Below are 24,984 nucleotides of genomic sequence, written 5' to 3'. Positions count from 1 at the left end.
TTCCACGTTTCACGTCCGGGACATCCAGGTACACAGCCGGCACCTAGTACGGGGGACCACGCTGATGCCGCTGATGCCGGCACAAACACACTTACACTTACACGAGGCGACGTGCAGCCGGAACACCAGCGCACCGGAAGGAGAAGGGGAAAGAATTAAGGTGGTCTAGGTTAGACACCGGGAAATAGCATTGGCTCACTAGGAGACCGTGCTGGCCGAGATACCGAGGGAAGTACGGCTTATGGGAGGAGCCCTAACGGGTGTGTAGTCAGGGTTTAAGGTTCTGTAAGTGTAGGGATTTTGTTATTTTACTGACACACAACGGTGAGTCGGGACCCCTGGGTCGAGTGAGTAGCTACACCTTCGTGTATCTCGATTAGAACATGATGTTAGGTGTATTGCTCACACACTCCCAGAGGGGGCAGAGACCGCAGTTAGACTTGTCGAAAAAAGGGAAGGAAGGAAGTATGTTACTAATTGTGGAAGGTTATATGTATGTTGATATGCCCTCAAAGGGAAGGCTGCAGCCTTCAGAGCGGAAGCAGATTCTAACAGCAAGCAGAGGCCTATTGGAAGCAGCCCAGGCTCAGGACAGAGGAGCCAGGGCACTGGAGGATGAAGGATGGTCAGAAGTGCGGGGAGGAACAGTTGGTTCAGAAAAAGCGTAAGTACTGTACGGATGTGAAACTTTCTGATAGAGATGTGAAATGCGGAACCAAAATGGCAACAGCACCATGTGCCCAGCCACCGCCCTAGTTATTGGTTCGTATTGCATCTTAATAATATTAGGGATAAGAGATTGATGTGCTAGGCAATGATCGACACAATATCCTGACACGTATCGATCATTGCCTAGCACATCAATCTCTTATCCCTAATATTATTAAGATGCAATACGAACCAATAACTATCCCCGATCACGGTCAAGTGATGGTAGAGATAGGATCGGGAGTAAATAAAAAAATCAAAACTTTAAGCTGAATCCATACTGGCTCACTATATTGGGGGACACACTGGAGGTGAAAAGATCAGTAGCTGAGTGCTGGGCGGCAAACAAAAACTTTATAGATAGATGGACTATATGGGACACTATTAAGGCTCATTTGAGAGGAGAGTTCAAAAAAGGTATAGTAGAGGCTAAACGGACATTTAATCAAGAAGAACGACAGTTGGAAATTAAGTATAAGGAAGTGAGTCACAACATGCGGGACCGACAAGATAAAGAGATGGGCAAAGCACTGTTAACTGCTAAAGACAATTATGAGAGGTTCTTGGAGGGTAAAGCACAACACAAAATGTTTTTTAATGGGCAGAGATACTTCACGGAGGGAGGAAAAGTGGGGAAAATTTTAGCCCAAATGATTCAACCGTCAAATAAAAACAGTTATATCTGTTATATCGGGGTGCGATTGTAAAGGACCCTGGGAAGATAACAAAACAATTTGAAATTTTTTTTTAGAGATCGGTATACCTCAGGGGTGACCCACTCAAAAGAAGATCTTAAGGGATATCTGAGTAAAATAAAATTCCCCACAATCTCTGATCAACATAGAGAGAAACTCGAGGCACCAATCACTCTAGCGGAGCTACTCGGGACTGTAAAAAGATGCACAAAAGACACGTCCCCTGGGACAGATGGCTTACCTTTTGCTTTATATAGGAAATATGGGCCAGAATTAATGTCGATGTTCTTGGACATCTTGGAGGACCCAGATGCAAAAGGGCGAGTTTCGGGGTCAATGTCAGAAGCAAATATTATAGTAATTAAAAAAAAAGACAAAGATTTATTGGAGGTGGGTTCTTATAGACCCATCTCATTATTGAACACAGATGTAAAGATCCTAGCCAGACTGTTAGCGAATAGACTCCAGGAGGTTATTACCACTATTATACATACAGACCAGAACGGATTTATGCCAGGACGTAGAATGAACGAATGCATCCATAGACTGTATTCGGCCATAGAGATTGGGGGGGGGCTCCGCTCCATCCTGTCATTGGATGCCGTGAAGGCATTTGACAGGGTGGAATGGAGCTTCCTTTGGTCCGTATTGGAACGTTTTGGGTTTGGTCCCAACTTTATTGGACAGATCCGGAGCCTATATGCGGCCCCGAGGGCCAAAGTAGTGGTAAATGGAATTCAGTCGGACTCATTCCCACTGTCTAGAGGGACACGACAGGGGTGCCCCCTGTCCCCGGTACTCTATGCCATATATATCGAACCATTGGCAATTCTGTTGAGGCAGGATGGACGGGTCGTGGGTGGGGGGAGTGGAGGGCATTCCTATAAACTTTGTCTTTATGCCGATGACTTGATCTTATACCTTCAAGACACCCCGAATACGGTCCCAAGGGTAGTGGAGATGATTGATGAATATGGGAAATGGTCCGGTTTACAGATTAATTGGGAAAAATCTCTCTTGATGCCTCTAGATGTGGGAGTAAGGGAGAAAATGCAGGATAAGAAGATTTCGATATGTGATGGCAACTTTAGGTACCTCGGCATCCAGGTTTCTAGTAAACTAGATAGGTTTGTAGAATTAAATCTAATCCCCCTTTTGGGAGCTATTAGGAATAGAATTCATTGCTGGGATAGATTGCCCCTCTCTAGAGCAGATAGAATCGGGTTGATTAAAATGATTCTGCTACCCCAAATTCTGTTCGTAATCTCTGCCAGCCCAGTATGGATAGAAGAATCATATTTTAAAGTCATAGAAGCAATGTTGAATGACCTAATATGGGGGCGCAAAAAAGTCTGCATGAAACTGGGGCACTTGTATCGCCCCTTGGAAGATGGGGGACTTGGGATACCATTCTTTATGGTATCCCATAAAGAATGGCTATTCTTTATGGCCATTACATATCCGCACAGATTACCAGAATAGTGGGCTGGAGGGATAATCCAGTATACCAAAGGTTAATCCTAGCCAGAAAAGGTTTAAAGATCTCGATCTTTGAGGTACTGGAGAGTGGCGTCCTTAATACGGGGGAGTTTAAACAGTGGGAAATCTCCAAGGTGCTATTTAATGGGTGGGCAGGCTTTAAAAAACTACTGGGAATTCATGGGTTTTTGGACATGACACCTCTAAGGGGCAACTATTCGATACCGGAACTAATGAAAGTACCAGACCTAAAGTTTTGGGAACAAAAGGGGGTTAGGTATATAGCACAATTTTTTGAAGAAGGCAGGTTTAAATATTTTGACCAAGTCGCAGGAGAATACAATCTGGACCGAGGAGATTTTCTGAGATATGGTCAAATAGTACACGCTGTAGGGGATTTCAGGAAAAGGAAAGGGTATGGACTGAGGGTAGTTACACATGACTGTTTAGAGATTATAAAGAAGGGTAAAAGCGCAAGGAAAATGATTTCTAAGATTTATAAGTATATGATAAAGAGCACGACATTTAACATTAGGCACAAATCACAAGATAAATGGGAGAAATTAGTAGCAAAAGAGGATAATGTTCCTATCATATGGAATAACATTTATAGAAATATAAGACACTGTTCGTTGGGCTGGAATCACAGACTAATCCAACATAGCATTTTACACATGATTTATTTTTCACCGGCACTGTTATATAGAATGAAGGTGAGGACGGAAGATAGTTGTCTGAGATGTGGTGGACAAGAAGCGGATTTTGCCCATGTCATCTGGTTTTGCCCAAAAATGGGAGAGTTTTGGATTAAGGTCTTTTCCTACATTTCGAATTTATTAAGTATAACAATCACCCCAACAGTTAGGGTGGCGATTCTGGGAGATATGGACAGATGTGGAGTAGATCAAGGCGAGCAGCTACTGGTGCAGAGAGTTACGCATCTAGGAAAGGTTCTAATTGCAAGAAACTGGGGGAGTGCAGGGGATATTCCCATAGAAAGTTGGTTCAACTTGGTGGAAAAAATTAAGAAATATGAACGAGTATGGTTCAAAAAACAAGGACCGGATGGGAAAAAAAAATGGGAGAGAATATGGGGGAAATGGAAACAGGGACCTTAGGAACTGTTGTATGTTTTTTTTTCTTTTCTTTTTCTCTGTCGGTAACGGGGAGAGGGTGAAGAGGGGGTTGTAGGTTGAACATCTATTTGTAATATATATATACTATTGGATATATTTCACTGCGTGACTTAGCGTGGGTATCTAAAAAGTTTGATAATGGGGAGAGGGGATTGGGGGGAGGGAGGGGGGATTGGGGGGAGGGGGGAGGGAGTGGTTGGTGGGGTCCTAGGTTGAGTATCTATATATGTATATATACTATTGGTAATATTTTCACTGTGTGACTTTGTGTGGGTATCTAAAAAGGTTGATAATGGGGAGGGGGGGATTAGGGGAGGGGGTGGTTGGTTGAGTATTTATAGATAATGCATATGCACCAGCGGAAATATTTTATGTTTGCGACCCTCTGTGGCGGGAGTACCTGCATGCAACATAGTTATAATACTTGTATTAACAAAATATTTTTTTTTTGGAAAAGGAGGGGGCAGGGGAATGGGGAGGGTTAAGGTGGGATATTCATATATGCTGTTAGATATGTATTTATACGCAATATATATGTATTAATGGAGTTGTTGTATCATGCAATTTTGCGTACAAATAAAAAATTTTCAAAAAAAAAAAAAAAATGGCGGCCAACACGGTCCGGAAGGGTGGACCTGCAGAGTGTAAAGATGTAAGTAGACAGAAGGTTGTTGAGTAAAAGTAGGACTGATGGAAAAGTGCAAGTTGATGTAACAGGACAGAAGGGCTGGTAGCATGTGCTGAAAAGAAAAGTAATAGTGAAGGTTTGAAAGTTTTGGGATGTTGAAGATTTGATGAATGTCCAAGTGAAGAAAAAAAAAAACCTGATCAGATTTGCAAACAGACACTTTAGAGCCTCTGGCTTTGAGAGACGGACACCAGGACAGACTGACAGGAATCCTTCAGAGTGCCCATTGAGAAAGAGACAGGCGATAAGGGACATTTCAAAGATTTTGATGTGTAGAGAATTTGAGAAAAAAGAGATTTTATTCCTTGACGGCTAAATTTCTCCATAGCTGCTTGTAATCTGTGTCTGAGAACTGGCCTTGAAGCGATCTGTATTGTGCTCAGGAGAGAACAGACAGTGACTTTGCAAGTGCAAGTTTACAAAAAAGGGGGGGGGGGCGACAGAGGGGAACTTGCTTGTGATACAAGAATAGAGTATGATGTGATGTCCTCCTGTGTACCCCACGAACAGACTGAGCAAGAACAAGCCTTGCAACTGTATTACAGAGCCTATGACTGACTTTTATTCCTTTTATGACTAAAAAAAAACAAAAAATAACATAGGTGTACCTGGATTTTGTTGAGACATTGGAGTCTGGCCAGAAGTTTATAGATGGTTAAGAGAATCCTATATGTCTGGATGAGATAAAGCGGAGACGCAAACAGTAATGGATTAATGGAGGTGACCTGAGAGCGTAGTGTACATCTGCTTTGTAATAGGTTGTTACCATAGGTGTTAACTGACTAGAGACATCTCTACCAGACTTGCATACACAGGGACTGATAAGACTGTGACTGAAAGCCAGAGGGAAACAGAGACCAGGGTTGGTAGTTTCACAGACCACGCCATAGTAAGACTGACAAAAGTTTCGATCCCAGACGAGCCCAGCTCAAGGGTGGCGTGCTTTCACTTGCTGGGAGGAGACATTACTGAGGTGACTAAAGTGAGTGGCCATATTCTAATAGGGGGGGGCGGTAACTAACGAGGACGTCAGCAAGTACATCCCCCAGACAGCTTCTCTCATTGTCAAACCCTCCCCTGCTAGCCCAGTGATGATTTTAACCCATTCCCAGTCAAGAAAAAGACCCAGAAAGAACAGCCGGATACATGTAGGATGGTCCATGATCTCCAGGCTGCCAATGAGTGACCCACACTGGCAGCAGTCCCCGAGAGTAACATATTATTCACCGTTTCAGTATGCGGAGGACCTACTGTTTTTGTTTGCCAGGATGCAATTGACCTTATGTGTTTTTTGTTCCAGAAGGGTTGCAAAGTTTCCGGAGACAAACTCCAGTACCGACAGGAGAAGGTGGTCTTCCTAGGCCACTGCTCCTCAGCCACAGGCAGATACCTGACAGAGGAAAGAAAGCTGGCAGTCCAGAATGTGCCCCTTCCCTGAGGCCCTAAGCCTCTTCACATGTTTCTAGGACTGGCCAGCTCCTGCAGGCCTGGGATAAGGTCTGCTGCCTCCAGCCTGATGCTGCCACTTGATAACTAAATTGCCTCTTCCCCATTTGCCCTTAGTAGGAGGCAATTGATGCATTCCATAGCCCTAAGCTGGCAAATCCTGTCTGCCCCGGCCCTAGGCACACCCCACTGAAGCAGACCTTTTATTTTATTTTTGAACCGAGTATCTAGGCCACAGGTGTCTTAGGTGTGGCCTCCCCAGTGGCCCATTATTAGGCCCGGTTAGACTCAGTCGTGAGGGGACCCCCTCATGTGTCAGTAGGTGCAGCCAACTGCTCAGCAAGGCCAGTGAGTTGATCCTAGATCCCAGATCACTCAGTTACTGTGCAAACCCCACATACCTTGCACAGTGTCCTCACCCAAGTACAGCCCAAGCATCTGAGCAAAGGCCAGACAGCTCAGACTCCAGTGTGCACTCCCAGAGCGTCACACTGACAAGGTGGTTCACCCCATCAGTTCCTTGATCACTTTGCTTCCTGGCTCCCTTACTTTCTTTCCTGTGATATCCCAACACTCATCATGGGAGACTTTAACATCCCTATGAACACCCCTATCTCCTCTTCAGCCTCTCAGCTTTTATCACTTACTACCTCTCTGGGACTTGTACAACTCTCTGATTCACCTACCCACCAAGAGGGAAACATCCTTGACTTGGTCTTTGCCCGACTCTCTTCTGTCTCTGACTTTACTAACAATGACTTTCCACTTTCAGACCATAACCTTCTCTCTTTTACTGTAAATAGTTCTTGTCCTGTACAGAAAGTCCATTTATCACACATACCGGAACCCACGTGCCATCAGTGTTCCCCACCTCATAGAAACTGTGCAGCCATCGCTGTCCCCCATCTCCTCTCTCTCCTGTCCTAACCTGGCCATTAATCATTACAATCATGTTCTCAAAAGCGCCCTGGACAAGATGGCACCACCATCGGTTCGAGCCTTTCGACACAGATGTAGGCAACCTTGGCAGACGGCACTAACCCGTTTCCTTCGTAAGTGCGCCAGGAGTGCCGAACGTCTGTGGAGAAAATCGGGCACTTCCTCTGACTTTCTTCACTTTAAATTTATGCTTAAATCCTATAACTCTGCTCTCCATCTTGCTAAACAGGTCTATTTTACTAATCTAATAACTTCTCTCTCTAACAACCCCAAAAGGCTTTTCAATACTCTTCACTCCTTACTAACACCAAAGGTGCAGCCACCGGTCACAGACCTTGGGGCTGAAGAGATGGCCACCTACTTTAAAGATAAAATCGACTGCATTCGCCAGGAAGTAATTTCTCAGTCCACTAACTCCATAAATCCACTTTTCTCTGATACCTTACCCTGTTCACTCTCTTCCTTTGAGCCAGTCACAGAGGAAGAAGTGTCCAGGCTTCTTCTCTCTGCTCGCCCCACTACCTGCATCAGTGACCCCATCCCCTCACATCTGGTACAGTCTCTCTCCCCAGCAGTCACTTCTCACCTAACTAAAATCTTCAACCTCTCTTTCTCTTCTGGTGTCTTTCCCTCTTCTTTCAAGCATGCTATTGTTACCCCTTTACTAAAGAAACCTTCCCTGGACCCATCCAGTGCTGCTAACTACCGACCAGTTTCTAACCTCCCTTTCATCTCCAAACTCCTGGAACGCCTGGTCTATTCTCGACTTTCCCGTTTTCTCTCAGCTAACTCCCTCCTTGACCCCCTGCAATCTGGTTTCCGCCCTATGCATTCTACTGAAACTGCTCTTACTAAAGTCTCCAATGATCTCCTCACTGCTAAATCCAAAGGTGACTCTTCTCTCCTCATTTTTCTGGATCTCTCCGCAGCGTTCGATACTGTGGACCACCAGCTCCTCCTCAGGATGCTTCATTCCATTGGTCTAAAGGACTCTGCACTCTCTTGGTTTTCTTCCTATCTCTCTGACCGCACTTTCAGTGTCTCCTTTTCTGGATCTATCTCTTCTTCTGTTCCGCTCTCTGTCGGGGTTCCTCAGGGCTCAGTCCTAGGTCCTCTTCTCTTCTCCCTCTATACTGCACCCATTGGACAGACCATCAGCAGATTTGGTTTTCAATATCATCTTTATGCTGATGACACCCAGCTGTATACCTCAGCACGTAACATCACCCCTGCCTTAATCCAGAACACACGTGACTGTCTCTCTGCTGTCTCTAACATCATGTCCTCTCTTTTCTTGAAACTTAATCTTTCTAAGACCGAACTTCTTGTCTTTCCACCATCCACTAACAGAGCCTATCCTAACCTCTCCATATCAGTCTGTGGGGTCACCATAACCCCAAAGCAGCAGGCCCGCTGTCTTGGGGTTGTGTTGGATTCCGACCTCTCCTTTGAGCCACACATTCAATCTCTTGCTCGCTCTTGCCGGATGCATCTCAGAAACATCTCCAGAATCCGACCGTTTCTCACATTTGAAACCTGTAAAATGCTAACTGTTGCTCTGATTCACTCTCGACTAGACTACTGTAACTCTCTACTAACCGGTCTTCCACTCACCAAACTCTCTCCTCTCCAATCGATTCTTAATGCAGCAGCCAGGCTCGTCTTTCAGACTAAACGCTACACGGATGCCTCCAGTTCATGCCAGTCACTGCACTGGCTGCCAGTCTCCTTTCGAATACAGTTTAAAATAATAACCCTCATTCACAAAGCTCTGAATAATGCTGCACCTTCCTACCTCTCCTCTCTTATCTCAGTTTATCGCCCAACTCGTGCTCTTAGATCCGCCAGTGATCTTAGATTAACCTCTACCCTAGTGCGGACCTCCCACTCGCGTCTCCAAGACTTCTCTAGAGCTGCACCAATTCTATGGAATGCTCTGCCCCGGACTATCAGACTAATACCTAACCTCCAAAGTTTCAAACGTGCTCTTAAAACCCATTTCTTTAGGCAAGCCTATAACTCTCATTAACTGCATGAAGTTTTAACTCTTCTACTAACCCGTCCTGTGTCGTCCTCCCATCTGTTATCCAGCAACCAACAGGCACCAGACTTCTCTGCAGTCCCATTCACCCTGGACCTGGTATATAAGATGACGGCTGAGTGGTTCAAGCGACAGCAATTCCATTTATTATATTTTGTTCTATTCCCTAAGAAGAATGGCTTGACCATTAAATATTCTTTTACCTCGTGTTACCCCATCATCCTCATAAACCGTAAGCTCTGGCGAGCAGGGACCTCACTCCTGTTGTTCCATACAAATGTTGTGCTCTGTCATGTTTTATTATATTTGTATTTGTTTCCTATGATTTGTAAAGCGCTACGTAATATGATGGCGCTATATAAATAAAGATTATTATTAAGGTGCACAGCTCTGAATCCTGCCGTTCAGTCACCAGTCTTCCAGGATTCAGAGAGGGGGGGGGGGGGAATGGTGTTTAACCCAGATGTTGAGTTTCTTCTTATAGATGGCTCCTGGTCTGCAGGAGAAGACAGACGGTTCTATACTGGATATACAGTGGTCAGTGGCGCACATGACGTAGTAAAAGCAGAACCACTCCCTCCACACAGGTCAGCGCAGGAGGTGAAGTGACGGCACTCAGGGAAGTGCTACAGCTGGTGGAAGGTACATCTATACTCTAGGTGTAGGTCTGGCGTCTAAACACGACTATGAACCTTTATGGAAGGCTAGAGATTTCCTCACCTCTGCAGGGACCCCCTCTAAGCATGGCACACTGATTAAAGAGCTCATGGATGCTCTCTTACTTCCACAAGAGGTGAGGATAGTAAAAGTAAAAGAACACACAATTTGGTAACTCCACAAGCCAAGGGCAAGTATGTGGCTGACGGGATGGCGAAGGCAGCTGCACAGATGGAGCCCAGAGACTGTCCTCTAGTCTCAGCGGTGAGTTCTGAGTTGGAAAGTTTGATCCACAGGTGTTCCAGTCCCTGGTGGCCCGAATGTCATCAGAAGTGAAGGAAGTGCGGAGGAAAGCTGGAGCCCAGATGCCGATGGGACCTGGATGCTGGCAGAGAGGGTCTGCCTGCCCAGAGCCCTGCACCTGACAGTAAGTCAAGTAGCCCACGGACATACACATTCAAAATGGCCATGCTAGTGCTCATAAACCACCAGTGGTTTGCCCCGGGCATTACTACCCCTGTCACTAGACTAGTGAAAGCCTGTATAGTCTGTGCCCGCCACAACCTGGATAAGGTGGAAAAGACCCCACAGAAGGTGACACCCAAGCCGCTGTATCCCTTTCAAAGACTGCAGATGGATTTTATCCAGCTACCAAAAAGTGGTACGTAGAAATACGTGCTTGTGTGCATTGATCTCTTTCCAGGGTGGCCAGAAGCTTTTCCCATGACCAAGGCTACTGCCAGAGCTGCAGCCAAGAAATATATATATATATATATATATATATATATATATATATATACAGCTATTACATGATTTACACACATATACACACGACAAAAGACATATAAACAGGGAACACACACATATATACACATGACAAGACACACACACACACACACACACAGAGAAGACACATATATATACACATTACACTTACCTGATTTCCAGCAGCAGGTCCGGGTCAGGCAGTGGATACATCAGGGAGGCCTATGGAGCTGTCTCCTCTGTGCAGCAGGCCCGGGCTGGTGGGCAGGGCTTCTCCTGTCAGCTTTGCCTGGGCTGCACCTTCAGGGAGATCAGCCATATCTTTGAATGTGGCGCTCCCACTCCCCCTCCTCCTCGCTCCTCCAGGATGCCTCTGTAGTAGTGACATAGGAGGCGCTAGTAAGCGCTTCCTGTGTCACAGCAGCGCCGTGCGGTGCTGTCAGCAATAGTATTTGCATCATTCAGATGCAAGTACTATTGTAAGTAGTAGTGGAGAAGCATAGCTGCCTCCACAATGCCGCCCCCTCCTCCACCAGGAGGCGTGCCGCCCTGAGGCGAAAGTCTCAACTCGCCTCATGGCAGGTGCGCCCCTGCCTACGGTCGGTGCAATAAGACAATGACCTTCTTTAACATTGAAAATAATGGTAGGTTCAGAAGACTGATTATTTATCTTGATGCTGGAAAAATTCTGCCAGGTGTACACCACCGATTGTTAACTGATTTAATTTAAAGGTTAAGGGGACTGGGAGAAGGAAAAGATGGCAGTAAAATTTAACTTTTATTATTACATTTAAAAATATTTTCTCATTTTTTCAAGTTTATTAGATTAATCATAAAGGGCAAGGAGCGAGGGTTATTCCCCTCGTAAGTAGGAGTGGACTCCTGTTTGTTCTCCTACTTAAGTGCCTATTCAAATGTGCAGGTCTACAGATCTAAATTCTAGATCAGTATTGCTTAGTTCTGTAGATACAACCAGTGCTACGTTGCCAGTTACGGTAATTGTATCAACCAGAGTGTGTTTGAAAATATTGTAATTGTTTGTGTTACAAGACACTCATAGGTTGCAAAAGAAATGCTGATATTAAAGCGTTAGCACTGTGAAGTAAGAGGGTTACAGATTCCTGACAGTGCACAGCAGTGACAGATATGCGATCCCTGTGCATTCAGGTTTGTTAAATGTAGTGTGCTGCCTGCTGTAATCACTGTTAGTATTTGTCACCCACACTAGCAGAACATACACTCATGCTATGTAACTTGTCTCTTTATTGTATGCCGACCAGGGGCGTCGTTAGGTCAAAAGATCCGGGGCCTGTGCCCCAGATCTTTTGGTCTGTGTCCCGGATGTCTCTGGAGCTTCCACATTCTGTCTGTGTTCTCTGGGCGCAGACAGAGGAGAGCAGTCCGGGTCTGGATTAGGCTGATAACGGGCCCTGTCTTTTCATGAGCAAGTGAAAGCCATATGCAGCTTACTGCTTCCAGGAGAAGATGCCGTCACTTAGCAGCTCTGTGTAGCGTCTGTGCTGCTATCAGCTCCAGCTCCCTCTCCCTGTAGAGCTGTATGTTTCCAACCCTCTGCACAGGTTCCTCTCCTATCCAGCCCCTTCTATCACTTCTCACTAACCTTCACCTGCTGTGATACCTTATCAGATCGTCCGGATAGTATGGCCGGGAAGGATGCATGCAGCCTTGCCCTGTTTACTTACAGTATAAACCTGCTGATTCCTCTGAAGTTACAGGCACTGGCCTTTCTACCAAGTAAATATATTGTTTGAAGTTTGATTGTTAATGCATAGAATGTATTGTACTGCATATGGATATAGAAATGCTACAGAAATGTGTGTGCGTATATGTATATTTGTGCTGCTATGGATATGTGTACACTGACCAGTGTCATGATCCTCCCATTCATATTCATCTCACATTGTTGTTCATCTCACAATCAGCAAAAAATAAAAAAAAACAATGGTTTATTGTTGATATAAAATGATGCTGTGCTCACACTGTCATTGAGGGAGATTTATACTCTGACACTCCTGCACCAGAGTATGATAGCAGCCATGCACGCCCCACTTCTTAAATACCTGTGCAAGTGCACACGGTGACCCTTAGTAAATGAACCATGTCCTAGGGAACTGGAAAAAATTCCAGAAAGGGGGTTACTTTTTTGTATACTTTATTTTTGTTACAGCATTCGTATCGCAGGATAATTTATATATATATATATATATATATATATATATATATATATATATATATATATATATTTATATTTTATATTTCGATAGATCAGGTTTTTAGAGACACAGCGATACTTGTCATGTTCATGATTTTAAACTTATTTTTTATTTTACACCACCTAGGGTGCTTGAATTTATTTTACCTTGGATAGTCAGTTCTTAGTTACTTTAGTGTTAAAATAACGAAATCCTCTCTCTCTGCTGTCAGGTCCGTGCACCACTAGAGAGAACAGGGAACACGGAGACGTCACTGCATCACGTCTCCTGCTTTTAGCAGCTCAGTATAGTGGCCAAGAGCAGGAGACGTGGTATAATGATGCCACCATGCCTCCTCTAGTGAAGAGAGGTATGTTCTTGATACAATTACACAATAAGTGTGAGGGAATTGCTGGCATGGGGTCATAATTTGTGTAGGGTTGTTACTTGCTTGGGGTCATGACTAGTGTGGGGCAATACTGGCACAGGGGCATATTATTATGAGGGTATTACTAGGGTGTGGCATAATTAGTGTGGATCTGGTGTGAAGGATTATTAGGTGTGGGTCATAGTGTGGGGGGATAAGTTAGAGCCAAATTGAAGGGTTATTAAAGAGGAACTGTCGTGTATAGTATTTATGTAAGGCTATATTGAGGGGTTATTATTAGGTGGCTGGCACATTGATGGGTCGGAGGTAATAGGTAGCTATATATTTTGTGTTTTCTGAAGCAGTATAAGATCAGTGTTGTTGTTATTAGTGCAAGCATATGTGGGGGGGGGGGGGGTATAACAGTTTCAGAGTGTATTGTTACTAAATGTTGAGAAGATTCTAAAAACTTTGTTCTTCGTATGTTTGTCACGTAGGAAACTTTTTCATGTATGTTATGTGAATTTTAGAATAATCATAGGGATAGGTGGGCAGCAGAACATTACTATGGCCCTATGCAGTCTCTTCACAGGAGCATCCCTAAGATAAAAACAGAGGGATGATTGTATGGATATTATTACTGCTGGGGTATATGGTATCTGCTTATATTGTTCACAGTATGTATTGGGAACATTTTCTTATTTATTTTTGGTCATTTAAAGGAAGCATCCAAAATTGAAGTTTTCATTAAATCCTTTAATCCTTCATTAACATTGACAGCACAGGTAACCCTATATTAGCAGTGTCTGATGTGCATTTGATTTGTGGGGATAGGAGAGTCAGGTCAGGCCTAGAGGCTGGGAAGGTGAGTGTACGGTGATAACACTTGTGCATTCCTTCCTCATGATCCCCAGGGGAAAGTTTGATCAGACACATAAAGGAAAGGTAGAGAATCCCAAAGGATTCTGAAGGTCTAAGAGAAGCACCTAGATGACAACGTTTATATAGATACAGTGGGAGCACCAAGGTGGGTCCCAGATGAGTACAAGGCCCGCAATCAGATAAGGGCAGGACAAGAGTCCATTATTCCCCAGATAGCTTTGAGCAAAGACGTTGATTGTGGGTTAACTGTTTTTATTGTAATCAACAGAGATTTGTGAATTATATCCAAGATGCTTTCCAGAACCGCATGGCTTTGGACATGCTGAGAAGGGAGGAGTCTGTAAGATGGTGGGAGGGGCTTGTTACATCCAAGATGACACTGCCCCTTATGGATCCATTACCCATGCTCCTGAAAAGATTTAAGGACTGTCCAGGGAACCAAAGAGAAACTCTGGGGTGGACACTTTGTCCTTCAGTTTGTGGTTGGGGGATTGGAAGTGTTTCCTTTTAGGGGGGGGGTGATATTGGGGATTGTGATTTTGCTCTTGTCACTTATTGCGTGTTGTGTGGTCCCCCTCATCAAGTCCACCATGTCCCAGATGGCCGTCCAGGTAAGAACCGTGACAGGAGTGCCCGAAGCGGAGGATGATGCTGCCTGTTGGAGAACCAGCCTCTTTATAGTCTATAGAAACTCAGTGATGTGATTTGAGTATGCAGACCTGTAACCTCTGAGTGACTGGCCTCCAGGGGATCTGGTGAAGAGTTAACAAGTCCAGCAGGTAGGGGCTTAGCCTACTGGTGGGTACCTGGAGTTTGAAGAGGTTGCTCAGGATGGAATTACAGGCCAGCAAAGCTCAAAAGGGGGGAATTGTTGGTGATATAGTCCTCTACGGCGGCCATCTTGAGCAAGAGAACTAAAACGCCATTACAGTTCCGCCCTTGGGTATGTTGCCCACTCAGCAGCTATAGAGTTAAATGTTTTAATTCAGCTATTTTTCTTATTTAAACTGTTGTTTGCCTTTCGCATTATCCTTGGCATTTTTACTGTCCTTCAGCCTCTGTTATTTGTTTTGGTTATGAAGAAGCTTATGGAGACATTCTGTAGATAACCATGCCTGTGAACAAGGTCTACTAGCCTTTTCTGAGAAATTTGCTGGTAAATTGGCCAATAGCATGTCAGTATTCTATTCACGCTTCTTTGATGACCCTACAAAATAGAATGTCCCTGGATATGATACTTGCAGAAAAGGGGGCGGAGTGTGTGGAATGATAGGAGAAGACTGTTGCACTTACATCCCTCAGAATTCAGGTGTGGATGGCAAAACAATGATGGCAATAAAGAAGATCACGGCCTTAGCAGCAGAGATGAAAGAAAATTCAGGGGTAGACACCTCCTGGGCAGGAGGATGGAAGACAATCCCTATGCTATATGTCAATGAGGAATAGAAATCTGCCTGACTTGCCTGATATCCCAGCCCTGTCTGACCTACCTGATGTTCCAGTTCCGGAGCATCCAGATTCTTCCCTGACAAATGACTATTATGATCTCAGAATACTCAGACCCCTTCCCCAATAATGGAAGCTTTGGTGTAAGGAAAGGAAAAAGGACTCCATGTGTTAGTCAGGTTAGTGCTGGGAAGTTAACCTGAGTGCCGCAAGGGTGAAGCAATCCTCTCCCCCATCACATGGACAGCCTACAGGAAGGATGAAATTTAGCGAAGTGTAGGGAAAAGCTCAGTATTTAGGGGGGGAATTGTGAGGGTCAAAGTAACGATTATGTGTCCATAATAATTATATGCTTTATGATTGTATACATGTGCCCTTTGCCCTATATTTTTGTACTCTGTTTGTTATGAAATACAGAGCTTTTCCCTTAAACCAGTTTTAACCAGACATGCAACTGTCAGTGAAACTCAAGTCTTATGATCAAAAAGCAGATGTTTGTTAAGAATAGCACCAGCATCCTGACTAGCGGTCAATTTACTGTAGACAACGATGATTGGAAATACCCCTGGCATAGCAACCAAGGACTAGTTTTGAGGACCAATCAGCAGGCGTCGGGGGCCAGACATATATACGTAGCTATCACCAATTGTAATGATTCTAATGTATGTAACCACGCCTCTTTGTATGAATATAAAAAGTTGTGTATCAGGATATAAAGTTCAGTTCGGTTCTCTTTTCTGGATGGCGAGTTAAGAGCATGAGCTAAGACTAAAACAGAACTTGAGTCTTCTGTCTTTTCTTACTAAAGTGCACACATGCTCAAATAATTAAGAGTGTCTGAGAGAAGAGAGTATTGGCGGTTTTCGCTACCTTGTCAATACAATTAAAGTGAAATTAAACTATGTGTGACAACCAATATAATATGAATCTGCTACATATCACATAAAAGGGGTTCACTCTGTACAACCTTTCTGCACAGCAGCCAGCCACCCTTTTATCTATGAGTAAACATTGTATATAAATGTTATACAATTTCAATTAAAGTTAAATTAAACTATGTGTGACATCCAATATAATATGAATCTGCTACAGATTATATAAAAGGGGTTCACTCCGCACAGCCTCCAGGTACCCACAGATTACAACAAACCTGCACCCTCACATTACAGAACCGCATAAAAAAGGGAGAGAAATAGCACTAAATGAAAGGGGCGTGTACTTATGAATCAAAAGGGGCATGGTACCGGTCACTTTCAGGAAGTGGGCGGTTGGACATTAGGTCGGACGCTTTACTACTATTGTCATTTCTTAGATTGGCCCCAATTCTCAGACTGGGTTGACGTTAACTGTGTTGTGACACAGGGATCAGTACTGGTGCCTCTTCTATTTAATATTTTTATTAATGTCCTTTTAGTGGGTTTACACAGTCAAGTTTCAATTTTTGCAGATGATACTAAGCTGTATAAAGTAATTAATTCCGAGGCTGATAGCATAGCATTACAGAAGGATTTGTGGAAGCTTGAGGAATGGGCAGAGAAATGGTTGATGAGGTTTAATGTAGATAAATGTAACGTTATGCACTCGGACCATGGAAACAAAAGTATAATTGTGTTCTCAACAGTCAATTACTTGGTAAAACTGGAGCTGAAAAGACTTGTGGGTATTGATTGATTGATGGTAAACTTTGCTTTAGCAGCAGCTGCCTCGCTCTGCTCACAAAAATTAATACTATTATGGTATGCATCAAGAGGAATAGATTGTCATGATAAGGACATAGTTTTGCCCTTATACAAATCACTGGTCACACATGGAATATTGTAAACAATTTTGGGCACCAGTGTATAAAAAGGACATAGAAGAAGGGGTGCAGAGGAGAGCAACCAAGATTATTAGAGGAATGGGGTGACTAGAATACAATGACAGATTACAAAATTTTGGATTATTCAGTCTGAGGGGAGACTTCATTACAATGTACAAATACCTGAACAGGCAGCACAAGGATCTCTCCAAAGATCTTCTTATACCTAGGCCTGTGACCAGGACAAGGGGGCATCCTGTACGCCAAGAGGAGAGAAGGTTCTACCATCACAATAAACAAAGGTTCTTTACTCTAAGAACAGTGAGACTATGGAACTCTCTGCCACAAAATGATGTTATGGTGGACTCTGTACATGTTCAAGAGAGGTCTGAATGCCTTTCTGAAGAGCAAAAATATTGCAGTTTATAGGGAAAAAAAATTTGTTTAATTCTTAACCCCTTCCCGCCAATCTCCTATTTTGTTCTTGTGTTTTCATTTTTCTTTTTCCATTTAAAGAGCTGTGTGAGGCTTGTTTTCACTTCATAGTGACGGTATGTACTTCCCATATACTGGGAAGCAGAAAAAACTATTCCAAATTCTGTGAAAATGGTGAAAAACGACATTTGCTCTATTTTATTGTGGGCTTAGATTTAATGGCTTTCACTGTGTGTCCAAAATGACAAGTCTTTCATTACCAAATTTCCCAACACCGACCGTGGGTGTTAACCGGTGGGTGTTTGCTGCAATATGCAGCAACCACCGTCCTTGTATGGGGAGGGACAAGCCAATGAGCCCTCTCCATACCCTCACACCCGGCATTTGATGTAATAGTAAGTCACATGTCGGTAAGGGGTTAAAGGTTGGACAAAATAGATGTAGTTGGTGGAATCTCACTGGACTTTATTCTCATGTTCTTGCATAAAAGAGCTAACTGTGGGCAGGGTGTTTTTGAATCAGCTTTCTGGAAGGTTTCTAACATGAAGCTTAAAAAATTAAATAATTCTAAAATGAAAAGGGTGAGAAACACAATATGGGCATTATTACGTTTGTTTAGAAAGATCAGATATAAAAATTTGTTAACCATTTAAATGCTGCTGTAAATGCTAACACTTTTACAGTAGGCCGTTGGAGAAGTCGCTAGCGGTTGGTCTGCTTCTGTGCCTGAAAGATCCTCCAACATAACTTAGCTTTGGAAAATTTTGAGTTGGAGGTAACTGGCGAAAGGTTGATGACCTAAATTGTAGGTGTTATCCCAGTAAGGATACTTATCAATGAGGGATACAGATGTCACACAGATGGCACAATAGTGCAGTTTGTGCTACTTTACCTTGGCTTTGTCAAGTTGTACCATAGACAGTAGTCATCTTGATGGGCAACGAGAGAAAAATCTTCCCCTTGTGTAACCTTAATTTCCTCTGGCAGGAAATATACACACTGCATCCAGTGGTCCCTCCACTAAAACAAGTTTTGAAAAAAAAGAGGATTAAAATATGTCATATATTCCAAGCTAACCACAACGTTTCTCAACGAGAGCAGGACAAATTCTTAAAGGACATCTATCGCCACATCAAGGGTTGGAAACCAAACATACAGACATACTGGAATATGCCCCCTCTGGCAAGATCTGCTGTTCTTTTAGCTTCTTATGCTTGTTTTTAAGAAAAAAAAGGTGAGGGGCTCCAGGCTCCATTAACTCCTATGGAACCTGGAGCCCCTCAGGCTCATTTGCATAATTGTAAAAGCCTTTTTACAACCTTTGATCTGGTGATAGATGTCCTTTAAACAATTATGTTGATCAATGAGGGGTCCCAGCGGTTGGATAACCCACTTCTCGGATATTATTACTTATCCACGTAAAAAACATGGAAACAACAATTTAAATTGGACTAATATTAAAATCAATTTAAAGGGAAACGGTCAGCAGAATCCAGTATTATGTTAAACAGGTTAATACCTTTCACTTACTTTCATGATCTAGTGTGGTGGCATAAACCAGTAAATCATCTTTGAATTGAGATGTAAATTGGTTGTATAAAGTCATGAAGGCACAGAGTTTATCAAGTAAACTCATTGCCTGAAAGAGTTTTCATTGGCAGAGTTTGACTACAGTGCTGGCCATCTCTGCGACTTTATATGAATGCACATCACACTTAAAAGTTTATTTTCTGTGTGATGCAACCACACTGGGACATAAAAGAAACATTATTTGTTAATCTGCTTCGCACTACAGTGGAAGTAGTTTATTAAAGGGGTTGTCCGAGAGTTATGAAAAAAATAAAAAGGTTGCCGGGAGGGGGCTGCTTAAAAAATTAAAGATGTACTTACCTTCCGACGCGCTCCCCGTGTCCCGTTCTGCCGTCGCTCCGGTCCATGCGCCATCTAAACAAACATGGCCATGTTTGCTTACATGGCATGCGGATCAGAGCAAAAGCAGAGTGGGACACCCGGAGGACGTTGGAAGGTAAGTACATATAGTACATATTTTTTTTTTTAGCAGCCCCCTCCCGGCTACCTTTTGTTTTTTTTTTATAATTCTCGGATAACCCCTTTAAGTCAATTTCTATTGACAGGTTCTTTTTAACCCTTTCCCTGCAAGGTATTTTTGGAAATTTTGTTGCATTATTGGCTAGAGCGATTTCTACAATTTTGAAATTCCTTTATAGAAAACCAAGTGATTTACAAGCATGCGGTTTGAGCATAGACTGTATACAATTGTAAAACATTCACTCTGAAATTAAATAGCCTGTGTCTATGAGTATTTAAGATGCCATAGCTATACAGAAGGCACATTTTAGCAGGTTTAGCAGGTTTGTCATGACAAATTCTTCAATTATATAACAAAAAAATTATGAATAAAGCAATATCACACCTAAACTCAGGTACGGGGAGGGCAAAGGGGGTAGGGAAAAGGGGGAGGGGCCCCCAAGTCTGAGTGTGGCTTTCTCCTGATCGGTGCAGTTCCGCAGATCGCTCATCCATTCTCTGTAAGTAGAGGATTTCTGCAAACCAGTCCGACATAGACGGCACCCGGGTGGACTTCCACAGTCTCAGAATTAAAGCCCTTGCTGCTATCAATAGGAAACCTGTGAGAGATCTTTTTATCTTAGGGAGGGACATTGGAAGTATGGACAATAAGAGATGGGCTGGGTCATTGTTCAGTGTATGGCAACTCAGTTTATCAGGTCCACAACCCGTGTCCAAAAGGGCTGTAATACCGGACACTCCCACCAGATATGCGTTATATTACCAATGGACAGTCGACACCTCCAGCATTCAGCTGGACACGAAGGGTATATTCAGTGTAGCTTAGCGGGGGTCCAGTACCACCTGGATAGAATTTTAAAATTTGTTTCCTGGGCCTTCCCTGAGATGGACACCTTATGACATAATTCATAGACCAATCTTCTGCGGTGTATGACTGCCCCAGTTCCTCCTCCCAGGCCCTCCCAGGGGGGAGTAGCTTTAGCCCAATCGTCTTGGTAGAGCCCGTACAGCACAGAGATTAAGTGAGGAATGGTAGTGGAGGAAAGGCATAGGCGCTCAAAGGGGCAGAGCTCTCTATATAAGTTGAGGTGTATCTAATGCCGGTTATAAAAGTTCTGCAGCTCAGTATATTCCAAGGATGTGCGAGGGGTACCGTGTTAGAGGTAAAGAGGCTATTTAGGGGGCGTAGGGAGGAGTCCTCTAGTAGATCTTTGAACATAAGCGGGGATGTGGATCTGAGTGGAGCTAAGAATTCTGCGTGAGTACCTGGGGGGGGGGGGGGGAGTCTGGGTTGTCAGTGATTGGAACCATAGGTCCATCTGGGTCAAACAAGCGTGTAGGTGCATCTAGCTTTTTCAGTGTTTTTAAGACTTGGTGAGCCACATAGTGAGAGGCTTGGCTATGATTGAGTGAGGCTTAAGAGTGAGACCAGGGCAATGTGGTAAGGGGGGCGGTTGAAAGACTCTCCTCAAGTTGTACACACAATTTATTTTCCCTGCTATGGTACCAGTCTAGCCTTGCGTATGATGCGGCCAGGAAGTAGCTCCTACAGTCAGGGAGTCCCAAGCCCCCTTGCAGTTTTCTTAATATTAATGTGGCCTTTGCTATCCTAGGGGGGGAAGAGAACAAGAGGAACCTATTAATGATACACGTTAGTCTCTGGAAGAACAGTTTGGGCAAGGCTAGTGGGATTATCTGGAAGAGGTATAAAAGCCTTGGGAGTAGAGTCATCTTGATGCAGTTAATTCTTCCCACCCAGGAGATCTGTTTAGAGGCCCAGTTTGCGAGTTCCCTTTTTGTGTGTAACAGGAAAGTGTCGTAATTTAGAGCATAGGTGGATTTGAGGTCTGAGGGGATCTGAATTCCCAGATAGGTGATGGCTCTATGTTGCCAGGAGAATCTCGAGCGCAGTTCCCGTATCTCAGAGTCTGGGACCCCGAGGCCCATCGCCACACTTTTAGACATGTTGATTTTATGGTTGCTGAAGTGGCCGAACGTTTCAAGGACTTCCATAAGTGGGGGCAGTGAAGAAACTGGATTTGTAAGATAGAGGAGGACATCGTCCGCAAAAGTGGAGCATTTGTATTCACAGTCTTTGATCTTGATATCTGTGATGTCGGGGAGCGCTCGTATGGTGTTGAAAAGGTGTTCAATTACTAATGCGTATAAAAGAGGGGATAATGGACATCCCTGTCTAGTGCCATTTTTGATGGTGTAGGGGGTGATAGTGAGCCATTAATTTTGATTTGCCCTTGCGGAGCGCTATAGAGAGTTCTAATCTTTGCTCGTATTATCGGGCCTAGTCCAATTTGGGAAAGGGTTCCCTCAAGGAAGGCCCAGTCCACCCGATCAAACGCCTTTTTGGCATCTAGTGATAGAATGAGAGTTGGATCTTTTGTTTGTGTTGTTTGATGTATCAGAGAGAAGGACTTTAGCGTATTGTCACAAGCTTCTCTTGTGGGTATGAATCCCACTTGATCGGGGTGGACTAGGCCTCCCAGGAGGCGGGCAAGCCGGCAAGGGATTATTTTAGCATATATTTTGGTGTCTGTATTGATGAGCGAGATAGGCCTGTAGCTTGGGCATAGCTGGGAATCTTTTCCTTCTTTAGGGATAACTGTAATATGTGCGTGAAGGAAGGTGGACGGGAGAGGGCTAGAGAAACTGCATTACAAGTGTCCAGTAGACTCAGGGAGATTTCTTGGATCATAGTTTTATAGAAGGCAGCAGTGTACCCATTGGGTCCTGGGCTTTTACCCATCGGTAGGGTGACCGCTTGGAGTTCCTCAAGTGAAAAGGGCTGCTCGAGTAACTTGGCGTCTGTCCCGGCCATGGTGGGTAAGGCTGTGTTCTGAATATATTGTGTCAGTGAGATCTGGGTGAACGGTAAAGTGAATGAGGCTGAGGGCAGGGGGGAAGTTATATAAAGAGTGATAGTAGGAGCAGAAGGGTTCAGCTATATCATCGGTGTTGTGGACGGGCATACCTGCATCTGTCTTTATCAAGGCTATACATGTCGAAGCTCTCTCATCTCGTAGAGCCATGGCCAGTAGACGTCCTGGCTTGTTTCCCCATTCATAAAATGAGCGAGAACACAAGTGCTTGTATCTTTTTTTGTTTAGCTTCGAGGAGAGTGTTTATTTCGTGACGTGTCGCAGGGAGTTCAGACGTGACCCAAATTTTATGAGGATCCCTCTTCAGTTGCGCTTTAGAATTTCCTATTTATATGCTGGCAGCGTGGTGTTATGTTTGTGATCAGAGTGGAATTTATTGGTAGCCTCTTTTAGTTCCGAGAGGCAGAGCTGGTCTTGTAAGAGGGATTCGTTGAGTCTCCAGTTAAAGGGAGAATGTTTTCCTAGTAATAGAGAGAGGATGCAAGTAACTGGGGCATGATCTGAAATAATGATCGATCCGACCTTGGAGCTCAAGGCATACGAGAGAAGGTTTTGCTGAATCTAGTCGATTCTACTATATGAGTTGTGTACCTGAGAGTAGAATGAATAATCCCGCTCCTTGGGGTGATGCAAACGCCAAATTTCACAAAGCTGCATAGAGTGAAGAAGTCTACATAGACGATTGAGCTTGCTGTAGGACACGGAAGTTTTACCTGAAGACGTGTCAACTCCTCTAGCGTCTTAGTCAGAAAGTTTGTCTGGTCAATATTTGGGGTATATATATTGAATTGGGTATCTGGCCTCCGTGTCCACTTTTGTGTCTATTATAGTGCACTGTGCGGATTTGTGTATGAATATTGATACCCCTGTGGATTTGCTCTCTGGATTAGTACAATGTAGTTGTGTAGGGTAGTAACCGTGTTTGATCGCTGGCATACGGTCTGTCATAAAGTGAGCTTCTCGAACACATAAGAAATGGACCCTCTGCTTATGGAATGAGTAAAGGACCAGGGAACGTTTTTCCGGTACATTCATACCTTTGGCATTAAATGTTGCTATCTTAAATGGTAAGGCTGCCTGGACAGCCATTATCCTTCCTATAAGGGAGATTTCACCAACCCCTGACGACAATTCTAAATATTCAAATCTGAAGATCAAAAACCTCCTCAAGGTGGTAAGGCGGGGGGGGGGGGGGGAGGTAAGGGACGAGAGGTAAGGAGAGATATTAGGGAGAGAGGAGGGATGGTGTATTGGGTATGGGAATGTACAAATAAAGAAAAAGAAAGACACAAAACAAGCCCGGGACAAGTACTAAGTAAGGTAGTGCGCGAGCACAAATTTCAACCGTGGTGTCTTACTACAGCTACACCTATGGGGGTACCTTGTTACGATGTGAACAAAGGTGGTTAGCCAGGAAGATATAGAACAGTAGCCTAATCCGTGTAGGCCTTTAGGTGGTACGTTGACCTATGTACTGCATAGTCATTGGGGTTTAGCATTCATATTGAAATAGCAAGGGGTACACAGCAATTGTCCCACTTCTGCTGTTCCCATGCCCATACGTGACAGAGGTAACATGAAGCCTCAGCACGAATGGCTGAGGCTTGACACGGAGACCGCAGAAGTCTAAAGCTACATAGGATAAAACTGTTGTTTAAAAAGAAGTTGATGAAATTATCTAGGTAATTTAACAGTGAACTTAAGATAAGCGAAGGGGCAAGGTAAAGTATACGAGTCCTCAACGGGGTGATACTTTTTTTTATGGTTGGTCAAAGGAAGGGCGCCCCCTGTTCCTTTGGCGCTGTGGGCGGGGTGATGCAGGGTGGGCGGGGTGAAGGTAGATCCCAGTCAGGGAGAGTCATGGGGGGGGGGGATGGAGACCCAGGGCCCGTAAAAAGGAAGGAAGCTCCTCTTGATGTGTCAGGGATGCTTGACCGTTTCTGGAGCGAGCGTGGAGGGCAAACGGGAAGCCCCATCTGTACTATATGTTTTTGTCTTGCAGCACTTGGAGCAAGGGGCGCATAACAGCTCTTTGCCTGAGAGTGCATCTGGAGAGATCAGGGAACAAGGGGATTTGTGTTCCATCGAAGTTGAGATCGCCCTTTTGTCTGGCTTTCTGCATTATCTGGTCCTTTATAGAGTAAAAATGAATTCTGCATATGACGTCCCGTGGTCTTGCTAGGTCCAGGAATAATCTGCACCCCTAACATGCATAAGAGATGAAACTCCGCATAAACACCCAAGCAGAGGGAGCGAATATCTCCTGGCAATGAATACGCTGCTGTGAAAATGATGATAGTTACCATCGGGTCCGGACAGTGCAGGGAGAGACAGGGTCGGAAAAAG

At 44.1% G+C, this 24,984-nt stretch overlaps 1 protein-coding gene across 10 annotated transcripts in view; it reads right to left on the bottom strand.

Annotated features, from left to right (window-relative positions):
• Positions 1-24,984, bottom strand: part of PRMT7 (protein arginine methyltransferase 7) — a 530,266-nt gene that overhangs the window by 290,739 nt on the left and 214,543 nt on the right. For all 10 annotated transcript variants that reach the window (XM_072117757.1, XM_072117754.1, XM_072117758.1 and 7 more), the window contains one exon: positions 18,588-18,715. In XM_072117757.1, coding sequence (XP_071973858.1) covers positions 18,588-18,715 — 128 coding nt within the window. The remainder of the gene's footprint in view (positions 1-18,587; positions 18,716-24,984) is intronic.

This window comes from Engystomops pustulosus, chromosome 7 (genome assembly GCF_040894005.1).
Source record: "Engystomops pustulosus chromosome 7, aEngPut4.maternal, whole genome shotgun sequence".
NCBI lineage: Eukaryota > Metazoa > Chordata > Amphibia > Anura > Leptodactylidae > Engystomops > Engystomops pustulosus.
This window is presented reverse-complemented; position numbering and strand designations above follow the sequence as displayed.